This window comes from Coffea arabica, chromosome 1c (assembly GCF_036785885.1).
Source record: "Coffea arabica cultivar ET-39 chromosome 1c, Coffea Arabica ET-39 HiFi, whole genome shotgun sequence".
Classification (NCBI taxonomy): Eukaryota; Viridiplantae; Streptophyta; class Magnoliopsida; order Gentianales; family Rubiaceae; genus Coffea; species Coffea arabica.
Genome location: NC_092310.1, coordinates 51,369,590 through 51,386,515, shown reverse-complemented (window position 1 = coordinate 51,386,515; position 16,926 = coordinate 51,369,590). Strand labels below are relative to the sequence as shown.

The window sequence follows — 16,926 nt, the reverse complement described above, 5'->3', positions numbered from 1 at the left end:
CTCTCTCTCTCTCTCTCTCCTTCCAAAGTAATGAAAAGAAAGGATACCTGAAATCTCCTTTTGTAAAACAAGAACCAAAAAATTCCAGGAACTGTCGGGCTAACTTTTGGATCTGACCAGAGGACCCAGCAAGTTCATATAAGAGAAAAATCTCTCTGCTAATGTGAAAATGAAGCAGAAAGATTTGGACATCTGATGCAAGTATTACACTATCAGCCTCTGCTACACCAATTAATTCCGTCAGGTTACACATAAAGGCTAAGAAAGTACATTGTTAAACCAACTCATGCTCACAAATCAAAAGTTGCAAGCAATTCACGGAAGGAAAAGAAAAGGACAAGAAAGTAAAAGAATAACTCATGGAATTTCTGGGGCATAAACTACAGCATCTAATTGATCTCAACAAAGATTTAGTATTGACTAAGACATCTATTCTATCAAGCTAATAAAATGATATTATAAACAAACAGAAAGAATAAACTAAGATATTCATCTTTGCAGAAAGTAAACAAGTGTATTTTACAAATCAAGAAGTGCAAAGATCATAATGAGAAAAAGATGGAATCTAGACTAGGCAAGTTTTACAATACAAAACAAAAAGACCACTAACCATTCCTATAGAAACTACATTATCAAAATGAGCTCCATAAGAAATAATGAGATGCATCTAAAAATAGGAACCAAAAGAAAAGGGAGGAAAAAAAAAAAATTTTTTTGCACAACTCTATTGCATAAGGACCCATGGTAGCAAAAGTTCTTGAATGGCACAACACAGCTCTACATGTAACTGGACAAAACTATCTAATCATCCATCAGAGCTTATATGCAATGGATAATATAGCAATGCTAGAATGTATTACTAAGTTGTTAGTATACTAATATAAACCCTAGTGAATTGAATATAGGAAATCTAAGAAGTAAGCAATAAGATAACCCTACTGATCCCCTTATGCAACACTCTCCAAAGTGAGAAAAACAGTAGCCCATGGAGTGAGAACAACAAGAAGCAGAAATGAAAGACAATAAAAATCCAGATCATAGTCTTGAACTAAATTTCAGAGCATAGTCGGCTTCGACACTCAAACATGACAAACATTAAAAGGTTAAGGAAGAACTCAGTCGTTAAAATCTCTCTTCTACAGTATATTTTTTGGCTACAGATCATCCCTTATATCAGCTCCGGTATTTAACCCACAAAACAGAATTTTACTTTACCATCAAAGCAGCTTATTAGAAAAATACCTCCTGACTTCGCGGAGAATTTTACTTTCCCAATTTTATTTCCGTCCCATCGAATGGAAAATAATCAAATATTGACCTATTATATCCACAAAACCAGTAGGAACCCAAATATAAAACAATATTCAACATTTTGCGGGAAAAAAAAAGTTTCAGTAATCAAATCCAGGTCTAATATCATCTGAAATGCTTGATAGCATGTTCTCCCAGAAACTAATAATCATCAAATTAACTTACTATCCCAGAATCCAAAACCCAGTAACACATATCTACAAATCCACAAAAACAGAAAAGAAGCTAGTTAAAACAATTAAAAAGAAAAATAACAAAATAGGCAAGAAATGGGAAAAGTAGTCATACCTGGAGAAAAAGTGGAAAATTGATCCTCAGAATTTTACTGTTAGCTTCGGAGGTTTCGAAAGGCTTTCAAGGTTTAAGCAACATATGAACTTCGAATTTGCAAAATCCCGCTTTCTTTTGAGGCCTGATATCGAATTATGAATGGCCGCTCTGGCTTAAAGGCGTGTTGCAACGGTCACGCGTCTCTTTGTCTCCAATGATGAACACGCCTACTAGGTAGTAACATAAAAAGAGAGAAAGCCTCATTTGGAAGAAAATTGCATTCTTAGTCCCTTATGTTCAGTATTAGTTCTAATTTAGTCACCTAAGTAGGAGTAATGATATCTTTGGTTTGCGCGGTTTACATTTCAGTGTTCTATCGTCTTTCATGTTTCATGGTTGACATATTTGGCCTTCTATAATTTTAGAAGGATCATCATTTAACACACCAAATGATATACTTATGAACCACCAGCCTTGAGCTTGGTGGGGTGAGAGGTCAATGCTTTAAACCATGACTTCTATCAATTGCCACACTAAGTGGTTCTTTAAAAAATCCAGACGGGTGCGTAGTGCATCCGTTTGGTCCGATGGTGGTTCAGTCTCCATTTACCTCCGATAAATCCAGTTGGGCCTCTCCTTAGATAGATTAGAATAAAGTATGACATAGATAAAATAGCGACGAATGACAAAAAAAATGATATACTTATGAGCAAGAGGGACCAAATGTGTTAAAGTTTAAATTATGAGGAATTAAATTCACACAAGTGAAAAGGATAAGAGATCCTATGTTTTAAAGTCAAATAATAAGTAGTTAAAGGAGGTTATGTTGAAGACATACATGATTTTGTAGTTTACCATTATGCATCCAAGTGATAGTAACAAATGCACAATTTTGTATTGAAAATAACATGATTTTCTATATAATTTTAAGCACGAATTGATAGTAACAAACACATAATTGGGTGTTAAAGTAAAATCTAAAATTTATGAATATTGGTGTTATTACTTGATACCATTCCTCCAAAGAGTTCTAGATGAATTCCTAATGTTTTTTAAGATTATGCTGAATCGTGTAAGAAAGTTAATTACAAGTGTGATGTGCTTCAATAATTAATCATATTTTCTTGATTTCTTTTAGATGATAGAATCATTACTTTAAAAGAAAAAAAAAAGAAAAAGAAGAAACAAGCCTAATATTTATCTTCGCTTAACAAAGCCAAAAGCATGTCGAGTGTCTAATATAACAGTAGAAATCATGAGATAAAGTTTATTTGTAAGGCAGCTTTCTAAGCCAATGAAGTAGATTGACCACATAGCTAATATCACTTCTTGATCCAGTGCTTAATTTTTGTGCTATTCACAAAAAGCATCCTTACATATATATATATATACACACACACACACACACACACAGTTTGTCCTCTTTGAATATTCATCCATCGCTTGTGGGCATGAGCTCCAAATGATGGCTTCCAATACTCTTTCAATTAGTGTAAAATTTAGGGTACGTAGAAGGTAACATCCACGCGATATTCAGAAACAAACAGTTTTAAGAAGAAATTTTTGTCTATTGCTCAAAATGTCCTTTCTTGAAAGTAGCAGAAACATTATTGCACATGCAGTCTATATATATATACTTCGAAAGATAAGTTATTACAAACATTAAGAATGTAATCATCCAGCCTTACGTTGATCTGTTATCTAATCTATGAAATATAGATAGTTGATGGAGATAAGGGAAAATAAGATCACTGAAGAGAGAATACTTAGGGGCGAACTGGTTTTTCAACATTCCAGAACTGAGAAAAACAATTCAGTGCCACTGTTTTGACTCAAAAGTCTAAAACATACATGATACGCAGCATAGCCCTATAAAAGATAGGAAAAGTCTTAATGGTATCAGCTGCACAAAGCAATGGTGAGAGAGAAGAATCAAAAGGAAAAAGACCATGTTGGAATAATTAGAAAGTTGAGATGAACCAATACAGTAATGAGAATGCTACTATAGTTTTTGTGAAGGATCAAACAAGGAGTTCATTACTTAAAAACATAACATGTACATTACACTGTTGTAGGTGTTTTTAAGTCTGGTAAGTCATTAAGCAAAGTAGGCAAACGATAAGCAGGTGGGCATACCAAAGGGACACAAACTTCATCAAAGGACCTTGCTGTCACAAAACATCAGCTACCCAATTTACATTCTCCATGCTTAAATTTCAGGCGACAGTTCAAGCCCTGACAGTCCATGATCAGATTCTTAGTCTTGTGTCCTGCTTATGGAGGCCTGCGCATATAATTCACAGTTTCCTGAGAATCGGATTGATGGTCAAGAAGGAAATATTGACATTTCTTTTTTTTGTGATGAATGCTACGTATACAGGAAAGAGATTTCCAAAGCTGATTCAGCGATATGCATCAGGTCTATGTGTGCAAGCATTTAGTAAGAAGTGGCTGGATGTGGAAATGCAATAGCCAAAAAACTAATAAACTTCTGATAACTGTAGCTGAGTTAAGCATTTCCCTAAGAGCTAGAAACAGCAATTCTGTTGTACAAAGCCAATAGTCCTAGGAATTGGAACAAATGAAAACTGGGGGGGGGAACTGCCATTTTATCTCTATGAGTAGGCAATTTCAACAGTAATTTCTTTCTCTATGATGTTTAAACGCGAACGACTCACAAGTCACAACAAGCACCATTAAGAGCACTCTTTTTTGAGGAGGCCATACAATGAACTCAAAGAAAGAGAGCAGCAAAACTGATACATTGTTGTTGGATTATTTCCTGGTTGTTCATTAATATTTTGCCCGTTTCCAGTACAACTATTTCTTTCCATTTCATTTCATAATTTCTTGCCATAATCCTTTTGGGGTGAGGCAATGAGGACTGCGGTCGATTTAATTAATCTTTCTCCATCAGTTCCTCTCGATGGTGACATCCCAGAGAGAGTATAGACGAAAAAAATGTATCCTTTAAGTACTTGAGAGTTTTTTGTTGTCGGGCATTTATTCATATTCCCAAAGATGAGAGGTCAAAACTTGATGTAAAATCAAAACAATGCATTTTCTTGGGTTATGAACATGAAAATTTTGAGTATAAGTTGTATGATCCTATTGATAAGAAGGTGATCAGAGGCAGAGATGTTGTCTTTTTTGAAGATCAAATCATTGAAGATATTGATAAAGGTGATAATTCAAAATCTTCAGATGACATTCTTGCTAGCTCAAATTCAGATCCAAATCCAATACCAGTACCTGTTGATTTTAATCAATGGGGAGCTGAGACAGAGTAAAGAGAGGATGTTAATGATGATGATAATCCCACTGCTGATGAACCTGAGTACGAAGCACCACCTACTCCACCACTACCACCACAAGATGAGTTTAGGAGATCTACCAAAGAGAAAAGACTTTTTAGCAGATATAATCTTCATGAATATATGTTGTTGACAGATGGAGGAGAGCCCGAGTCTTACAGTGAGGCTCTAGAACATGATAATAAAGAAAACTGGTTGCGAGCCATGCAAGAGAAAATGGTGTTCTTGCATGAGAATCATACTTATGATTTAGTGAAACTACCTAAGGGTAAAAGAGTTTTGAAGAACAAATGGGTTTATAGGTTGAAAACTCAAGAGCACACCTCACAACAAAAGTATAAAGCAAGATTGGTTATAAAGGAATTTAGTCAAAAGAAAGGTATAGATTTTGAAAAAATCTTCTCTCATGTAGTAAAAATGTCATCAATTCGAGTTGTTCTTAGTATTACAGCTAGTTTGAATTTGAAAATCGAATAACTTGATGTGAAGACAGCCTTCCTGCATGACGACTTGGAAGAGGAGATCTACACGGAGCAAGCGGAGAGGTTCAAAGAAAGTGGTAAGAAAAATCTTGTATGCCGTCTCAAGAAGAGCTTGTATGAATTGAAATAGGCACCGAGGCAGTGGTATAAGAAATTTGATTCTTTCATGACAGACCATGGGTATCACAGGACTACATCTAATCACTGTGTTGATGTGAAAAAATTTTTAGATAGTGATTTTGTTATTTTCTTACTATATATTGATGACATGTTGATTGTTGGTCGTGATACTGTGAAAATTGACATGTTGAAAAAGAAGTTAAATAAATCATTTGCAATGAAGGAATTGGGTCCGGCTAGACAGATAGTGGGGATGAAAATCTCACGTGATAGGCAAAATGAGAAGTTCTGATTGTCTCAAGAAAAATACATTGAGAAAGTATTTAACAGGTTTAACATGAGCAAGGCTAAGGAAGTCTCAACTCCACTTGCAGGCCACTTTAAATTGAATATCAAGTAGTGTCCTACAAGTGAGAAAGATAAAGAAAACATGAAGAATGTTCTTATGTTTCAGCCGTTGGTAGCTTAATGTAAGTTATGATTTGCACTAAGCCAGATATTGCTCATGCAGTTGGAGTGGTCAGTCGGTATCTTTCTAATCCTGGTAAGAAGCATTGGAATGCTGTCAAATGGATTCTCAGGTATCTCAAGGGAATTCCTAGATTGTGTCTATGTTTCGGTAATGGTAAAACTATACTAGATGGCTACACTGATGCAGATATGGCAGGTGATCTTGATAGTAGGAAAGCCACATCTGGATACTTGATGATTTTTGCAGGGGGGCAGTGTTATGGCAAAGTAAGTTACAGAAATGTATTGCCCTTTCTAGTACGGAGACATAGTATATTGCAACCACTGAAGCATGCAAGAAAACTCTTTGATTGCAGAAATTCCTTCAAGAGTTGGGTATGAAACAAGAGAAGTATAGTCTTTACTATGACAGTCAGAGCGCTATTCATTTGTGTATGAACTCTACATTTCACTGTCGATCCAAACACATTGATGTGAGGTATCATTGGATTCGAAAAGTGTTAGATTCCAAGTTGTTGACACTTGAGAAGGTGCATACAGATGATAATGGTGCTGAAATGATGACCAAGACATTGCCTAAAAAGAAACTCTTGTTTTGCAAACAAGAAACAGGTTTAATGGAACCCCCCAAATGAGTTGGAGGGGGAGATTGTTGGGTGTGGGCCAACCCATTTGTGCATGAAAGCAATGCTTGAGGGTATCTCAAGCTTAAATACAAGGAGCAGCCGCACGTTGCATTGAAGCTTTCGGTCCTTGCATGCGAGAAAAAGGACAGCCACCATCGAAGAGAGAGAAAATAGCAGAGAGAGAGAAACAACTTTAAAACCTCAATTGAAAGGTGATTTGAAGTCCAATTGAGACGAAATTTTACACACGGGATCCTCTCATCAAACTCTACTCATCTACTGATTCAAATTTCGAAATTTCTCTTCGTTTGATAACAGATTTTCAAACCCACTTCTTTGACAGTTATAGTTTTGGAGGGTGATTTTATAGCAGATTTGCTTGGTTGATATTGGTGCTATTATTGTCATCCGAATATTTCGGATAGATCCGTGTATTTTCATTATTGTGATAGTGGAGATTTTTTAATTAGACTAGATCCCGTGATTTTTTTCAATTTAGGTTTTTCACGTAAAAATCTTGGTGTCCTATGCCTTTATTTTTTCTTGCATTTTATTATCACTATTGGTGTTATTATTTGATGATTTGATTTATTCCTATTTTAACTGGTACTTGGGAAAAGAGAAATTTATCTTGAGCTAATTCTGATATTGTGTACCTGTACTGGTATCTCTTTCCCAACATATAATGATAAAAGTATATACACTATTAGTATATAGAATATTAATCCTTAAAAAAAGTGTCATTATTTGTTTTATCAAATATACTGTTTTAATATTTACTATTATCTATCCACATTACATCTATTAAACTTCTCATCCCCACGTAACTATAAGTACAATAAACACATACAAAGACATGTATATACCCTCCTCACCCCAAGCCTAAAGAAACTTCTAACGCTACAATAATTGCCAACAACTTTTTATCAAAAAAAAACAAAAAACAAAATTCGTCAATCCATATTCCTAAAACATAACCTCCTACAACTACTAAAAAGTTTAATATATGTTTTAAAAAATTTTCCTTTAAGATTTACACACATATAGGGTGTGCCATTCCAACTAATTTATTTATTATATATAAAAGAAGAGGAGGGAATTTACTGTAAAGATTTTGTTATCACTTTATGTCATTTCATATTTTCCAACGTAACGATCACATTGTCAAATCAATTTTAAAAAAATAAAGTTTGCGTTAATAATAGAAGACTTATACAAACTTCATTCACTATAAATATTTTCGAGCGTTCATTTATATTTGGGATAATTGTAGAAACCTCCCCTGAGATTTCTGACATTTGATCTGACATTTCTTGTAGTTTGAAAAATTACACTGACCTCCCCTGAGGTTACTAATCCTTTGCAAATTCAGCCCAAAGAATTAAAATATTGTTTTAGGAAGTGAAATTAGAATTTTTTACCAAATTTGTCCTTTGTACTACATGTCCAATGAATGACAAAATGCTATAAATTTGCCTATAAATAGGTAATGCGTATTTGCCTATAAATTATACTCCTTAAAGTTTATTAATTGTTAATTGATTTATAATATTTTGTCATTCATTAGACATGTAATACATATGAAAAATTTGGTAAAAAATTCTAATTTCACTCCCTAAAATAATATTTTAATCGTTTGGACTGAATTTGCAAAGAATTAGTAACTTCAGGGGAGGTTAGTATAATTTTTCAAATCATAGGGGAGGTCAGTGCAAATATCAGAAACCTCGAGGGAGGTTTCTGCTATTATCCCTTTATATTTATCAGTGATGCTAATCATGGTCCGATCACCTCGCTCTTGCCCAGATTTTACGAGAATGAAAGATAAATCACAATTTCAGACGGTAACTAGGTAAATTTGAACTATTCATGGGAGCCTAATCTGAGCTTAAATTTCAGATAAAAAGAACGGCAAGAAACAAACCCAGAGCACCATCAATTAATTCTCCATGCATAAACACAAAATTGCGGATCATTTAACCTCAGGATTAACAATCAACAAATATTTACACACACACACACACACACACAAAACTATTCTTGCATCATCATCATCACATCTGAAGCAAAGTAAAAAGCAAATCAGAAAGTGTATTTGTTATTAATTATATACAATTAGATGAGTCATCATCTAATTAATTACAATCATCTCTGCTTAAGAGAGAGATTATTGGATGGTGAGGCGCCTGGCGCAGATGGTGCAGAAATACTTGCGTTTGGCCTTGAAGTAAAGAGGGACAAAGCAGAATCGCCATTCTTTCTCCACATCCAGGGCTTGAACCATCCCACCGCAGTATGGGCACGCCCCTGGTGCTATTTGCCTTGCCAGAACTCTTTCATCTTCATCACAGACGAATACCAAGCACATCTCTTCTCTGATCTAGCTCTCCTGTTCCGAATTGAAAGATCAATTTCTTCAAGACTGCGTTCGATAGTTGACCGGAAATTCGCTGGTTTTGGAGGAATGCTATAGCCTATAGGGGAAGAAGTTAGTTTTAAGTATTTTATAGAGAAGGAAGACGCGGGCGGAGGTGGGCCGGGGACACGGTGGCGGTGATGGGAATGGAATCTAGATTAGGGTGGTGGGGTCGAGAATTCAAGGATGCTGAAGGAAAGAAACTGCTGGATAAGTTTGGAACATTCCAAATTCCAAATTCCAAATCCTTCGCGGTGAAGAAATAGGAGTAATTTACATTTTGTACGAAGAAGCAAAAAACCTTGCCTTGTTTGGAAAGCCAGTTTTCATCAAAAATTTTTTATGTTTTTCGTATACACATTTCTCAATTATTTTTTTATCTCACATATATCAAATTATTACAATATATTTTCTATAAAAACTCCAAAAAAAAATTACAATCTAAACAAGGTAAAATTATTTGCAATCCATTTTTTTGTTATTTTCACACTCAGCATTTGTTTATTATATAGTGTAATAAATAAAAATATTATAATTAAAAAAATAGAAGTGCAGATAACGTCTTTCAATATAAATTATCAGACCATAGAACATATCAAATAAATCTACAACTTTAAAATGGTGGATTAATGTCAAATGTAAGAGTTAGGACATAATTTAATCTGATTATGGTAAGAAACAAGGCCATTTATACAGGACATAATTTGGTCTGATTTATGGTAAGAGAAAAGGCTAGCTGTAAGAGATTGTTCTCAGCACAACGGATTTTTGCTTTTCCCCTTTATCATAAGGGTCCGTAGTCATTAATCATTGTCACTAGCCCATTGACAGAAATGAATACACGATTTCAATAGTCAAACATGATAAAGTGGAAGAATTATGGTGATGATAGAAGCCCAAATGGGCAGTCCTTTATTCTTTTTTTCTTCTTTTTTTTTTTTTTTTAGATTGCTGTTTTTGGGTCTGGTGAGTAGATGGGAGTTTCAATTACCAAATTCAATTATCATTACCTTTTATCTGAATTGACCAGTTGTTTACAACATTTTTCAGCAGAGCAGTAAACCTCAGTCCCTTGAATAGAGCAAGTTAAAGTCTGATATCTATTCGCTCAGACATTCTCATTATATCAGAGTAAACTTTGTCACCTCCCAACCCTGCACCAGAAGCCCCTGCTGCGACCCGCAGAACATCCTCAATGAAGGCCACATTGCCCATTATAGCGACATGTGAACCGCTTTCTAGTCCCCTGCCCTCCAGCAGACTTCTTGGTGCCTTGTGGTGGTACTCTCTTATGTAAGTAGCAATCCCAGATGGATTGAACCTTGTTCTCCCTCGCCAGCCTTTAGCACACATGAATCCCCCACTTAAAACTGGTACAGACTCGTCACCATCCCCGAAGTACACTCCACCCTTCAAGCAGCTGTTACTTCCATCTGCTGAGCCATCGATTTGAAAGGGAATGCTCTTGCACCTGTCTGGAGGTGTGAGCTTGTACACATAGGACCTTTCAGTGGGCAGTCCAGCACCGTATAGACAGTAAATCTCCATATCTGGAGCATTAGGTAACCTGAAAATTTAGAATTTCACCGAACAGTACACCACTGGAAATGAGCTTTAATCACCTCCGACGAGAGCAATTACAAGTTTTAATTTCGATGCACAGGTAAAGACTCCGAGTCGCATTCAAACTTACTTGGTTTCTAGAGGATTTGACCAGTACTTGTAATGGTTATATTTGGGGTCATCCAAGTTCTCAGCAATTCCATGGGAGAATTGAGCCTCAGCACGCTGCATCAGTTTTGGAGCCACGAGGCGGAGAAGATCCATTACAGTCTCTGCTGTGTAGGCTTTGTTTTCAGCGACTCTTCTGATGCTGTCATGGCTCATCTCATTATACTCTGTCCATACCTTTCCACAAGACACACCGGCAGAGTTGGTGGAACTTCCCTGATTATATTTCAGTTGTATCATAAAGTATTAGTTGCATGTTCCATAAAAGAACAAAGTAAGATAGAAGACAATGACAAAACTTGCTTTCAAAGGTTGTGCTTGGTCGAAAGTTGAAAAATTAGTTCATTGATTCAGTCCACGTATAATAGCAACATCAGTGCCATTGCAGAATTTATCAGCACAGATTGAATCAGTGGATAAGGAGACAAGTCCCAAGATTAGAATCAGATTTGTCAATCCGATTCGGCCTCGCAAGACAATTCAAGAAAATAAATTTTCAGGTAGTAAGACGTGCACAAGCATGCTTGAGGCATGCATCTCAATCAAGTACCTGTAATTAAAAACTTATACTCACGGATACATCATATGCCACCTGTATTGCAAAACTTTGTGACTCGTTTTATGATGTCTAAATAAAGGAGTCAAGATAATTTTGAAGTGGTGAAGAGAAGAACATGGTCCACGGACACTACCTTGAAAACAAGAGGAGAGAATTGTGAAGAAGGCAATTCTGATGCGTTCTTTCCAAAAGATACAATCCTGCCATACTTTGTCAGCTCTTTTACATGGAAAGCCCTTCTGGAGTCACTGTTGTTGCCCTTATCGTCACTTGCAGAGGCTTGCAGCTGCCTTTTCTTCAACGAATCACATACATGTCCTTCTTCAGGTGACCAATCTAGGTTACCCCAGATAGTCTCTCCCCCTTTAGGTAACAAAGAAATGACTGAATCCCATGTTCGACCAACCCTCATAGCATGTTCCAGTGTCTGAAGGCCAAGAGTCTTAGAACTAAAAAGACCAGGTGCCATTGCTCTGCAAAATCAGGTTAAGAATTAGCTAACCACAATGACTGAAAATGACGGTTAACGAAACATGCCTTTCATTAATCTGATTCTCTTTTTAGTTTTTGCTCCTCAGAAAAGTTGTAATCATTACTTGTGTAGTAGTACCATATATCAGTAGCAACCAAGGCTCTTTCCTTTCGCTTAGCAAGTGCCAGTTTTTTATTTTTCTTTGTAGTATAGAATTAATAGCTTCGCATCAGTAGATTCATTTCCATTTTAATCTAACTTCACTGTAGATCCTTGTCTTGTTTTTTTTCTAAAAATTCACTTTACTGAAAATTAAAATGCCTAAAATTGCTCCCAAACAGCCTTGGATGAGGGCAAGAAGACCAACCTGAGAAATGCAACATCTTTGCTCTCCGCAGACAATAAGCTGCCAACAGCCTTGGGAACACCAAGAAATGCTGGACCAATATTCATTATGGCTTTGACATGCTTGTTGCACCAATCAGGGCCACCACCTCCTCCCATAGGGGGAGGGGCTTCGACCCATTTAAGGAAATGCAGAAAATATATGACCCCCATGGAATGAGGCACCACTACCACCTTTTTTCGGCCATTTGTTAAATACATAAGCTCAATTTGGCTCTTTAATCTACTAAGAGTTTGGTCCCTGATCTGCTTACAGGCAATCATAAACTAATCAGAGAAAGCTCAATTACATTCAGCTCTTCACACTTTATCAGAAATCATGGACCTGTTACTGTAACAGCTTTAAAACGTATTTGCAGAAAATCAACCTAGGAGGGTCGTTGGCTGCTAACTCAAAAGCCGCATAATGAACAGTCCTAAATGATATATATTAGAAAGCCCCTTTGACAACAGTAAAAAAAAACATGTCCATGCAGACGGGGCTACAGAATTTGCATCATAGCTCTATTTATTGCTACCTAATTCGTCTAGTATGGGACAAGAAGGCATACGGGTAATAATAAATAAGGCTTCGCGTCTAACTATTTTCCGAGTGTTACTAATATATATTTTCGGGTGCAGCATTAAAAGGCATTAGTTCTGCACCAGCATCGCCCCTTCAATGATTTATGACAGTACTCCAGAGAATAAAGTATTACACAAATGCTTTAAATTTGTATAATGATTGATGAACATACTATCGGACTGCTAGAGACCAAAACAGGGAACAACTTTAGTCTAGAAATATCTGTCCAAAATATCATTGAGAATGACTAATTGAGGAAAATAGTACCTCAGTATTCTGAAAGGATAGCCTCCAATCATAAGCAGCCATGAACATATTCTTACCCTCATAGCCAATTTTTGCCAAATTCTCGATTAGGTTAGCCCAAACAAAATAACCAGGAGCAAAATAGTCAGCTGCAACCAGTCCTGCAACAGCACGAACTCGAATTCCAGGAGGATCAAGCCCTGTTTCATTGTCCAAAGAGAGATGCTCCAACAAACATAAAGGCCTAAATTTCACAACAAATTCCCAGAACTGAGTGTCATTACCTCAATGTAACTTTCAAAAACCTCTAAAACTAAAACAAACAGAAATTCCGAAATGCGACTCAAACCTCTTGAATATTTCAGCAAAGTTACCGCCCCAAAGCCGCTTCCTAAACAGGCCTTCAGAGCAAGGCTTCCCTTCCCAGAGTTCAAGGCCTCCTGTAACAATCCCAGGCACCAAAACAACAGGGTGGAGAGCTGTCAAGCCTTCTCGTCTGAGTCTAGCACCAGGAGGTTCAGGCACTTTTAGCCCAGGCAAATTAGCAGTTAAGCAATTGAATGAAAACAGGATCAGCCACCAAGTAGTGCAAATGTATCCAATCATCCGACAATATTTATCTATACATCTCCATTGCTTTGGCTGCCTCTTATTCTTTTTCACTTGTGGCTTCTCAGAAACTTGTTCAACTGCGGAAATTGGACTGTCCTCTTTCTTTCCTGCCTCAGGAGCATCATGTGATTCGTAGCTCACTGGAGAACACTTGACAGGCACTAAAATGCACAGCTTCCTGAACCGAAGAATTGAAGCCATTGTACCAAAATTGGAATAACGAAAAATTTACACTCAGTTTACGCTCACTGACAGTCGAAAATTGATTGATCTAGAGGACATTTTATTGTCTCCGAAAACTTGCCAGAATAGCTTTGTAGAAAAATATCATGTCATTTTTCTTGGGACAAGAATTGGAGAATGAGAGCATCAATTTGAGTGAAATTGATGGAAAATTTTGAAGAGATCAAGAACATCGCACAAGGTACAATGAGAGCTGGACGTGAAGATTGAGGTCAAAGAAAAGTAAATAGGCGGCGCTACGGAACCACGAAACACGTGGTGGAAGCAAAACATAGAGGTGTCAAGCAGGGAGACAAGGGAAAAAAATACCAAAAATCTCATTAATCTTCTTCTTAAATTTTAGAAGTAAATGAAAATGCGGTCTGGGACTCTACTTTTTAACTTGTTGCGGTGCGATGGAACCAGAGGACTCATCACGTAGTTGCTCAGAAGGACACTTGTCTTGGTATTTGCATGCAAAAAAAAACTCTACAACCTCGTGTCAACGGCACTCTTTGGTTTTTATATTGCCCTCTTTCACGTGGGAGATTTCTCGGGCTAGCGAGAGCTGGAAGGGGTGGTCAGGCGGGGGCTGAGGAATGAGTGCATAAAATGGAAAGAAATTTTATGGGTTCCGTCTGAAACAGTAAGTCCAGAGGTATGGAGACGGCTGAGGGCGAAAGCTACTTGTGGTCACTGTTCACTGTTGGAAGTGAAGAATAACAGTGAAGATTGAATTATTATGTGTTTCACAGGGAGAAAAGAATCCAAGCGAAGCAGTATTACTAGTGTTATTACTTACGACTATTAGCAGTTTGGACTTGCGACACCCTCAATCATCGGAAATCATAGCACACACTACGAAAAACACAGAATCCCAGACCGTCAATGGTAGTGGGGATGGCGTGGACCTGAAAGCTGAAAGCCCAATAGAGAATGTCACAATGTTACATATTCAGACAAGCAAGTTTGATGGCTGCCTATGCAATATTACTGTGTAGACGAATAGGAATAAACATTTAATTCTTCCTTGGAAAGAAATGATTTTTGGGCACAATGTTCAAGAAAAGATGGGGGGATACAGGGTGACCATGTCGTTTCTTTTTTGTGCAGCTGATTTCCGGGAAGCAGCAATGGTTTTGCTGGAAAAGAACAGTGTGAAATGTGATGAAGAAAGGGACTTTGTGGATTGGAATTTACGGCCGGAAAATGTATGTTATTAACAACCTCTCTGTCAACATCGTAAGAAAATTGCAGAAAAACATGTTACCAAAAATTTTTGGTCTGAACTTTCTGCTTCATCATTAGCCTTTTCACAATTGCTTTTTGTTGTATCGATCATGGTCCCCAACATTTAATGGACCTTTTCAGATTTAGAAGACATAGAATTATCAGTAGCCAATAAGCTACAGGCAAAAATTGATTGGATTAGTTCAGAGTTTGTGATTCTTTTACTAGGATAATTAATGTTGTCTTCATTGTTTTTGGCAGATCAGCAGGATTGTACTTGATTACTAGAAGGATTCCAATATAATGTGGAAGCACTGCCTCCTAGTTTTGTACTTAAGGTGAATTTTGGCAGATACATAAATGGTACGGTTGGTTCTAGGCAATGTATAGAATATGCATTTTTTCCTTGCAGTGGAAAGAATTTAGGTTGCATTATGGTACAAGACTGTACACGTTAGAGAATATTTTTATGTCTAGAACACCTAGGATTCTGAATCAACCAACCAAGTGAAGCTTTACAGCATAGAAGACATCGTCTTCTGTACCCGATAAGAAAGCACTATAAGCAATTACAATATCATATCCCCAATCAGGCTTTGGCAATCAAGCTGTGCAGAATGACTCTGATGAATGGGGGTAAAAGTCAAAATCAGGCTTTTGAATTGGGTAGAATTTAAAAGATACTTAAGTGGAGTAAAAATTGTGGATTTTTATTGTTCTATGGTATAAGAATTAAGAATGATGGGGCAAGTGTAAAAGATCTCAAGTTCAAGATTTAATACGACGATGTTAATTCTTGTTCCACAACACGGATTTTCTATTCCTACTTCGGGATAATTTCAAAGACCTCCCTGAGGTTTCATGAAATATCACTTATCTCTCTTGAGATTTTAAATATCTCACTTATCATTCATTGAATTGACATTTTGGTAACATTGTCGACCCTTCTAATCAAAAGTAATATTAGAAAATTCATGTCTGAGGAGAGAGACTATTTTAGTGCCCTTAATACCCTTAGACTATAAAAAGTGAACATTTTACAAACCAAGAAAAAAAAGTACTAAATTGGAACCATCTTAAAAGTGAGGGGATGAAAGTCGATACAAATTTATGTTATAACCGATAGTCACTTCCATAAAAAAGAGAGATAGTAAAAGCAAATATTATTCTTTAAACCATTTATAAAAATAAAACCCTCTATAGTATTGAAAGCAATTGGCATGTAAAACTCATACATTTGAGCAATAGATGAAATTCAACTTCAATATTATACAGATAATTTACTTAAAATAGATTGACTTTTTTATGGGTGTAAAAGATGAAAATTGTATTACAAAAAGAAAAAGTCAGAATTTGAAAAACTACAGAGTTTGGAGCTTCAATTACTTCGTTCTCTCGCGTTCTACATGAATAGGAACAAATAAATAAATAGATAAATATAACTATGAAACACAAAAAAAAGGAAAAAAAAAAAAGAACCTGCAGCTATTTTTCTCCAAATGTACTGAATATTTCATTGATTAAATCCTATATTTCATTGACATTTGCAATTCATATATATATATACACACACACACATTCTTAAAGAAAAGCACGAAATTTAGAGAAAGAAAAACAAGTTTAGAAATTTTAAGTATGAGGGTATTATTAATAATTCTTCACCTTTGATAGTCACATATGGTTCCACTGTCACTTTAAGCGCGCTAAGCAAGATTTTGAAAATCTCAGGAGAGCTAGATGATATTTCATGAAACCTTAAGAACGATTTCTAAAATTATCCCTCCTACTTCATATTAGAGGCCAAAAAAAAAATTTTTTTTTTTTGGTAACTTGAAAAATCATGTCAAGAATCGTGTTGAAACTAAATCATGGCC

The 16,926-nt window shown here is 36.2% G+C and overlaps 2 protein-coding genes across 2 annotated transcripts; both read right to left on the bottom strand.

The window, feature by feature from the left end:
* Positions 1 to 8,665: 8,665 nt before the first annotated feature.
* On the bottom strand, positions 8,666 to 9,280 carry LOC113726356 (uncharacterized). Its single transcript, XM_027250073.2, has one exon. The coding sequence runs from the start codon at positions 8,960 to 8,962 to the stop codon at positions 8,762 to 8,764; it is 201 nt and encodes a 66-aa protein (XP_027105874.1). The 5' UTR covers positions 8,963 to 9,280; the 3' UTR covers positions 8,666 to 8,761.
* A 717-nt stretch (positions 9,281 to 9,997) lies between these two features.
* Positions 9,998 to 14,014, bottom strand: LOC113727019 (putative phospholipid:diacylglycerol acyltransferase 2). Its single transcript, XM_027250976.2, has 6 exons — positions 13,338 to 14,014; positions 13,010 to 13,232; positions 12,140 to 12,423; positions 11,434 to 11,773; positions 10,704 to 10,957; positions 9,998 to 10,577 (listed from the first exon to the last, which is right to left on the bottom strand). The coding sequence occupies exons 1-6, from the start codon at positions 13,799 to 13,801 to the stop codon at positions 10,097 to 10,099; spliced, it is 2,046 nt and encodes a 681-aa protein (XP_027106777.2). The 5' UTR covers positions 13,802 to 14,014; the 3' UTR covers positions 9,998 to 10,096.
* Positions 14,015 to 16,926: the final 2,912 nt, after the last annotated feature.